Raw genomic sequence first — 8,801 nt, 5'->3', positions numbered from 1 at the left:
ATCCTTAACAAGATACAACAGAAGCACTCATGTTAGTTAAAAATCAATCCTCCATTCTGAAACTGGTCTCACGGTCTTAGATTGTATCTTAGTCGTTTTAGTGCTGTGAAGCGACACCATGACCACAGAAACTCTAATAAAGAAAAACATTTCATTAGGTGACTTACAATTCAGAGGTTCAGTCCATTATCTTCATGGTGGTACAGCCATGCAGGCAGACATGGTGCTAGAAAAGGAGCTGAGAGTGAAGAAGGAGCTATATCTGGATCCCACAGGCAACAGGAAGTGGTCTTAGATACTGAGCATGGCTTGAGCATATATGAGACCTCAAAGCTCTTCCCTGCCTGAACCCCCACCAATGACACACTTCCTCCAACAAGGTCATACCACCTTCAATAAGCCACACCTCCTAATACTGCCACTCCCTTGAGCTTATGGGGGGGGGCAATTACATTCAAACTACCCCAGGTGCTGATTTCTGAGTTTGTCTTTCTTTCATGGGTATTTTTATCCCCTGGTTTCTGTTTCCTCTCTGGTCTTCTGGCCCGAGTGGCCTGTGGTTCTGGTGACCAGCAAGACTTCTGGTCTAGAAGACTGCCTCCACTTGGATTTGGCAGCCTGCACGACCTCTGGGGTTGTGGGTGCCAACATTGCCTCTGGGGTTTTGAGACCTTGTGTGGGCTCAGGTTCCTGGTACTAGTGTGGCCTCTGGTAGGGCACAGGGCTTCTCTTTATTTATTTGTTTTTTTGTCAGGTTACCTGGGTAACATTTCAGGACTCCTGCTGGGTGGTACAGGATTCACACCTACATACTGTACAGTGAAGGGCTAGGTATCTCCAGAGTTTCTTGAAGAAGTTTCTTTATATTGTCCTTTTTACTGGAAGGTATATGTATACTTTATGAAAGTTGTATTTGCTGTGGCCAAGAAACTCTGGTGCACAGCTTTCTTTGTTCTGTGGAGCTGATAACAGTATAAATGAAATTTTAAAAGTAGGAGCTATGGGTGGGTGGGGGCAGGTGTTTAAAGGGAGCAGGGCACAAGAGTATGTAACGGGAGAGGAAAGGAAAAATATTGCATATTTTATCTCATTAGTCCTTTAATTAAGTATATATATATATGAAACAAGAAGGAGGCCTCTTTGGGAGGAGGAAACCAGCAAGGGAGGTGGTTGGGAGGGATGTGAGGGAAGTGGGGAAGAAAAATGAGGAGATACAATAATATATATGTATGTAGTTGTCTCTATGAAACTCATTTTTGGACTCTAGGGAGGGGAGGCTGTGATCTTGTATAAGAAAAGAATAAAGAAAAAGAGAAAGAAAAAGAAAGTATAAAGAAGACACCTGACTATGGGAGAACCTCAACTATGCCCATTTTAGCACACTAATATTGTAAAATCGGCTGTATTATTCAAAGCCATGTACAGATTTTACACAATTCTCATCAAAATCCCAGTGGCATTTTTGGCAGAGATAAAAGGAAGAATTTCATATGAAGTTTGAAAAGACCCTGAAGATCCAACAAGGAGAAGAAAGAAGAGTGCTGGAGATGTTGCAATATTTGATTCAAGCTACTCTGTAGAGAAATAGTAACAAAGATGTTACCAGTACAAAACCAGAGACAGACCAATGAAATAGAATAGAGGCCACAGAATTCAACTCATGCAGCTACAGACATTTGGTTTTCTTCTTTTTGTACACATGTATACATGTTTGCATGTGTGCAGGCACATGTGTCTTTGTGTTTATGCTTGTGAAAGGCTTGAAATTGACACTGGGTGTCTTCTTCAATTGCTCTCCACATTATTGAGGCAAGACAAAGCTTTCACTGAACCAGGAGCTCTTTGACATGGCTGGTCCAGCTAGCCAACTTTCCCCAGGGATCCTGTTTTTGCCTCCTGAGTGCTGGCATTTCAGACTGTCACCATGCAAGTCTGGCCTTTAGGTGGATCTTGGGAATACAAGCTATGCTTCCCAGGCTTGCACAGCAAGTGTCTTATCCATTGAGTCATCTCTCCAGGCAACACTGATGGCATCAAAACAGATGTTGGATAAAAGATAGACTATTTAGCAAGGGATACTATGGAGACAAGATATCCTCCCATAGAATATGGCTAGATCCCCACTCAGTCATGGTGGCATATCTCTGTAGTTCCAGCACTTGGGAGATGGAGGCAGGAGAACAAAAAAGATTATTCAATAACATCACCTCTTTGCAAAAATCAAAATGATGCGTCTGCCACTCATTAAACAATTTTTTATGTACAATCTATCTTCCATTAAATGGAGCAAGACGCATTAAATGCATTTCCAGGCAAATTGCCTAGGTGAGGGAGTGAACTCAAAATCTAAGGAGATGAAAGAAAATTGATTATGATAATATAAAAGTCCACCAGGACCTGTGTTGTTCATGTATCAGAAACTAAAGAACAAACAAAGGGAAAGAAACCTGGAAGAAAGAAAACAAAAGGAGCATAGAAGAATTGTCCAGGAACATTTCCCCTATTGAAGGTGGGAAAAAGTGCCCTGTTTATTTTCACATCTATCCTGCTCAGCACAAGGGACATGCTCCCTCAGGATTTTATGCCTACAGCTCGGTCTCCTTAGAATGCTGGCAGAATTTCAGGATGGCAGAGAGGTTTTTCTAGATGAAGACTGTCAGCCAGATTCACAACGTGAACTGTCACTTCAGACGCTTCACAGACAGCAGTTTTTGGACATGCATCTGAAAACTGTTTTGTTGTTGTTGTTTGTGTTTTTGTTTTTAGCAGTCAGTCAGGTAAGAGAATGAATTAGGACTAGAGTTTTCTGTTCTTTTGGGTGGTCTGCCAGTTGGCAACATTAAACACCAATAGGCAGGTCAAGGCTGGTTTCCTTTCTTCTGACAGACTCCTCACTGTGTGTGAGGATTATAAAGGTTCTTCAGCTTCTGTATTTCATTGCTACGCCTCATCTAATTTCACTGTACTCAGTTCCCTAAACATTCTCCAAATCTGCAAGCTGCAAATATTGAAAGTGTGGTGAACAATTCAGGTCTGATTGTATAGAGCAATTTCATTGATTCTTTTCCTTAATAGTTAGGTAAATACTTTCCCCGTATGTGTACTATTTTGATTTCTGGTTCAGAGAATTATAAATTAATTTTGTCATGGGACTTGATTTTAAGCAGAAATGTCTGTTGTGTTTATAAACACACTGAATATGTATCACTATCAAAGAATCTACCCTGAATTGTTTGAAAGCAACCCTTCACGGAATTACACTAGTTATTACATCATTTCTCAGACTGCCTCCCAGCTATAAATGTCAGACTCCCTCAGGATCATTATAAGTTTTCACAGTTCATTAATTTTGTTTCTCTAGTTGCACAAATTATTTTCTTCTAGTGATTTCTTACTCCCTGTGTGGTTTCCACTTTGTAGGAATCACCCCACTGTCAGTCTCTGTCCAACTCTATGTGCAGCCTGGGGATTTCGCAGTGCCTCCCAGCAACATGGTTCCCCCTCCTCCGACACTGAATCTGATTCTTTTCTTCTGTACACACACAGATTGCACCCAGCACATCTTTAAATGAAAGGAACCAGAGGAAGCTACTTCTCACAGCTGTGTCTGCTCTGGCTAATGTATTTCAGGGAGATAATTCAGGTACTTTGCTAATAATGGAGAATGTAACAACTCAAAAACCCTTTTAGAAAACATTGAAAGTGTAGTCAATTATTAAACTTTTTTCATAATTTTGATTTTTTATAATTTTTTATCATTATGACTTATTCATAATCACTTAATTTTACTTTCATTGAAAGAAACACTATTAATAATACAACTGAAAATAAAAGGATACATTCCTCATAGAAAATAGGGCTTTGAAGAAAAGGAATAGAAAGATTGTATTTAAAGAAAGCTTGACAAATAAAACATGTTTTTGATGAAAGAAGAGCTGGAAAGTTCCATCATCTATGTAGAAATCTGAGATGAGGCAAATGGAATTCTGGGATCACAGAAGAGAGCACAGTTACCACTGCCACGCTGATGAAGCTAGAAGAGACATGGGGAAAATCACTGTAATATCTGAGGAGTGAGCTTCTTTTAAGGTAAGTGAAAAGAAAAGATCTAATAATTAAGACCACAAAAGACAGGATTTCAAGGGTACTGAAGCCATGGGTATTTGGCAGTCTTTCTGTTGAAATGAGGGGAGGGATTGCTGAGTCCACAGAGGAAGAGCAGTTTTGATCCAGGGTCTCTGGGATTAAAAAACGAAAACGAAAACCAAAACTGAAACTCCGGGTGTCTAGGGGACCAGAAGTTTAATAACACATAATTTATAATGCAAGAAGTCACTTGGACATAATTTATAATGTAAGAAGTAACTTGGACTGGTTACAGCAACACAGGACTATAATTCCTGATCTTGGAGACTTGAAGGAGGATTGAAGCAATTTTGAGGTCAACATATGTTTATATGGAGACCATTTTCCAATAAACATACAAAAAAAAAAAAAACCAAAAACCAAAAAAGAGGTCTGTGGGAAATGTCTCCATCTGTTAAGTGCTTTCTATTCAAGCATGAAGATCTAAGTTCAGATCCCTAACACTCAGTTAAAAAGCTGGTTGTGATGATGTGTCTTTGTAAACTCAACTCTGGAGAAGCAGAGGCAGGAGAATTTATGGAACTCTGTCAAGCCAGCTGAATGGGGGAGCTCCAGGTTCAGTAGGACATGCTGTTATGAAAAATAAGATTGAGGAAGATGTTTGATATCAACCCATTGCTTCTACATGCACTCACATACCATCAGAAATCCATTTTGGAAATAATTAATGGCTCAGATAGGAACATGAAGTTCAACATCAAATATAGTAGTAAAAATAAGCATAAATACTGTCAGATTCTGTGGCTAATATGATCATCTCACTCCATGATGCTTTTTGGGTTGTGGGTGAAAAAGAAGTCTATACAAGAACATTTCTAGTTTTTCTGCATTTTAAGTAGAGAAAGTATAATTACTATTATATTAAAAAGGTGGCTTTCCTTTATTTTTATTATACACTTAAAAATACTAGTTATTACATTTTTGTTGTTAAATTAGCTTACAAGGTAGTGGGTTTCCACATGGGATTTTCATACATATTTCATTTTGTTTGATTCTGTCCCCCACCACCTCCTGTCTCCTTCCTGTCCCCTCCTCTTCCTGTTGTACCTGTTGGTCCCTGGTACTTCCCTTCCATATTGTTCCATTGTCTTTCATATTCCTTACTTTAAAGCTTTTCTTTTTTAGTCACATGGTCTCCTTCTGGTTTTCTTTACCCATGTCCATACACACTTGGTTCCTCATATTTAATAGAGGCTAGGACTGTATATGAGAGAACATGGTGCTAGGTGGTGATAGTGTATGCCATTAGTCCCACGACTTGGGAGGCAGAGGCAGGTGGATCTCCAGGTTCAATGCCATAGTGAGTTCCAGGAACAGTCAGGGCTACACTGAGAAACCCTGTCTCAAAAATACCAAATTGAGAGAGAGAGAGAGAGAGAGAGAGATAGATAGAGAGAGAGACTGAAAGAGAGAGAGGAGAGAGATGGTTTTGGTCTTTCTGTGTCTGTGTTACCTTGCTTAATATCATATTTTTAGTTCCACATATTTTCTTTCAAGTTCATAATTTCATTTTACTTACACATTTATAAAATCATTGTTTATATGTATTGAATTTTCATTATTTGTTGTTACTTGATAAGCATCTAGGCTGATTCCTTTTCCTGACTATTATGAATACAGCACATGGACATGGATGTGCCAGGATCTTTGCAGTAGGATGTAGTATCCTTTGTGTATATCCCAGGATCAGTCTGTTTGGGTCACATGGTGATTCTTCGATTTCTCTAGAAATAACAGACTGATTTTCATAGTGGCTGCATCAGTTTACATCCCTCCAACATCCTTCACCAGCATTTGATGACATCTTCTTTCTTAGATGGCCATTTTGTCTGGGGTGAGATAGATCTTGAAGAAGTTTTAATTTCTATTTTCTTGATAGGGATTGAAATCGAACACTTTAAAAATATTTATTGGTTATTTGTATCTTTTCTTCTGAGAAATGTCTATTTAGGCAATTGGTCCATTTATTGATTTGTAGAGATTGTTTTTGTGGTTAACTTTTTCAGTCCTTTACATATTCTAGATACTAACCCTTTGCCTGAAGCATAGCTGGAGAATATTTCCTCCCATTCTGTAGGGTCTGTTGATAGCATCTTTGCTGTGCAGAATATTCTAATTTCATATAATAACATTTGTCAATTATTGGGTGAAACCTTTCTTTTTAAAGTGTCAGTGCTTGAGATGAGTCCATTGGCTCCTATTCTCCTCAAGTTGGAAACTTTCAAGTCTTTTTACTCACCAGGAGATGTCTGCCTGGTGGAGTATTTAAAAGATGCTCCATGTTAGATCCAACTTAAGAAATGAAAAGAAAATTGCTTCAAAATGTAAATACTTGCAGCTAGAAAATATGGTAGGCTGGTATACTACTCAAAAATCAATAAATAAAAAGAAATGATTATTGATAATATAGTAAATTAAAAGATATTTGATCACAATTCACAACAGACACTTAGGATTGTTATTTAACATATTAATGGGTAGATGATCCCAAATATTTGAGAAGGCGCCATGGAATACAATGTCTTACTCTTAACATACTTTGATTTTGAAAAGAAAATCCATGGCCAAAAAGACTGGTCTACATGAATGGTAGTGTTGTGCAATAACTGTCCTTTCTTCTCTTTTATTAATTTTAAATAAATTTATTTTTTGTATTTTGTTCATTTATTTTACATACTGACCACATTTCCCCTCCCTCCTCTCCTCCAGTTCCCTTTCTTCTCACTCCCATCTACCCCCTTCCCCTCCTCTCCTCCTCCATCTCCATTCAGAAAGGGGCAGGCTTCCGATGGGCTTCAACAAAGCATGGCACATCAATTTGAGGTAGGACCAAGCTCCTTCCCCATGTATCAAGCCTGGGCAAGGTAATCCAGCATGGGAAACAGGATCCCAAAAGCCACTAAGCACCAGGGACAGGTCCTTATCTCACTTCTAGGAGGCTTACAAACAGACCAAGTTACACAACTGTCACACACATGCAGAGGGCCTAGGTTGGTCCCATGCTGGTTCCTTAACTATTAGCCCAGAGTCCATGTGCTCTGATGAACTCAGATCAGCTGTCTCTGTGGGTTCCCCCATCATGACCTTGATACACCTGGGTCATACAATCTGTCTTCTCTTTCTTCAGGAGGACTCCTGGAGCTCAGCCTAGTGCTTGGCTGTGGATCTCTGCATCTGCTTCCATCAGTTACTGAATAAAGGCTCTCTAATGACAATTAGGGGAGTCACCAATCTGATTATAGTAGAAGGCCAGTTCAGGCACCCTCTCCACTATTACTAGGAGTTTTAGCTGGAGCCATCCTTGTGGATCCCTGGGAATTTCCCTGGCACCAGGTTTCTCCCTGTGTTTTCTTTTAAGTGATGTCAAATCAAACCTCAGTCACCAAATTTCTCCTCCTGGGAGTGACAGACATACAAGAATTGAATCCCATTCTCTTTGTTATTTTCTTCACCATCTATTTTGTCAATATAACTGGGAATGGAGCCATCCTTATGATCATCATTTCGGATCCAAGACTCCACTCACCTATGTATTTCTTCCTGGGAAACCTAGCATGTCTAGATATTTGCTTCTCCACTGTGACAGTACCAAAGATGCTAGAGAACTTCCTTTCCACAAGCAAAACAATTTCCTTTCTGGGATGCATAGCACAGCTTCATTTCTTCCATTTTCTGGGTAGCACAGAAGCTCTGCTGCTGCCAGTGATGGCATTTGATCGCTTTGTGGCTATCTGCAAACCACTTCACTATTCGGTCATCATGAAAAACCAGCTCTGTATTCAGATGACTGTTACTATCTGGACCATTGGCTTTTTACATGCCTTGCTTCACTCTGTAATGACATCTCGTTTGAGCTTCTGTGGTTCGAATCATATCCATCATTTCTTCTGTGATGTTAAACCATTGCTAGATCTGGCCTGTGGAGACACTGAGCTCAACCTTTGGCTTCTCAACACTGTAACAGGCACCATTGCCCTCAGTCCCTTCTTTCTGACATTTCTCTCCTATTTCTACATTATCACATATCTTTTCCTCAAAACCCGTTCTTGCAGCATGCTTCACAAAGCACTGTCCACTTGTGCCTCTCACTTCATGGTTGTTATTCTGCTCTATGTTCCTGTTCTTTTTATTTACATCCGTCCCTCCTCAGGCAGCGCTCTGGATCAGGACCGTGTCATTGCCATCATGTACAGTGTGGTCACTCCTGCTCTCAATCCACTCATCTACACCTTGAGAAACAAGGAAGTGAGGGGTGCATTGAATAGGAAGATGAGAAGATGGCTCCAACTTGAAGAGATCTAAAGAACTCTTCTGAGGCATAAATTAACCAGGCAATGAAAAAGTTTGGAAACAGCTGTATTTTTCAATTTTAAGACTGTATGTTATTGAGAAAATTAGACAACAAAAAATATATAGGAAAACTCTGTGGTGGTATGAAACAGTATTTCTCAGATAATACAAGGGAAACTTCAACATGTATGGCTCTAGCTACAGAATCCTTCTGAATTTGTTTGAGAATGTCAGTTGATAATCTTAGCTTGTGATATATTCAAATATATTATCACATTTAATTAGGTTTAGAAATATGTCTGTACCATTCATTTTTTAAGATAAATAAATAGTACTTGTTTGTTTATCTGTGTGGACCATTTTGG

General features: G+C 39.3%; 1 protein-coding gene across 1 annotated transcript; it reads left to right on the top strand.

The window, feature by feature from the left end:
* The first annotated feature begins 7,506 nt into the window (after nt 1-7,506).
* Nucleotides 7,507-8,448, top strand: LOC128113977 (olfactory receptor 12D1). The gene has a single exon (XM_052743818.1). It carries the CDS (start codon nt 7,507-7,509, stop codon nt 8,446-8,448), a length of 942 nt encoding a protein of 313 aa, XP_052599778.1.
* The last annotated feature ends 353 nt before the right edge of the window (nt 8,449-8,801 follow it).

The sequence above is a fragment of the Peromyscus californicus genome, unplaced genomic scaffold, assembly GCF_007827085.1.
Source record: "Peromyscus californicus insignis strain IS unplaced genomic scaffold, ASM782708v3 Scaffold_19__1_contigs__length_69161282, whole genome shotgun sequence".
NCBI lineage: Eukaryota > Metazoa > Chordata > Mammalia > Rodentia > Cricetidae > Peromyscus > Peromyscus californicus.
The sequence above is the reverse complement of the archived record's forward strand: the minus strand, read 5'-3'. Positions and strand labels throughout refer to the sequence as shown.

Coding starts and splice junctions, on each gene's coding strand:
- LOC128113977 (XM_052743818.1), top strand. CDS start 7,507: ATGTCAAATCAAACCTCAGTCACCAAATTTCTCCTCCTGGGAGTGACA.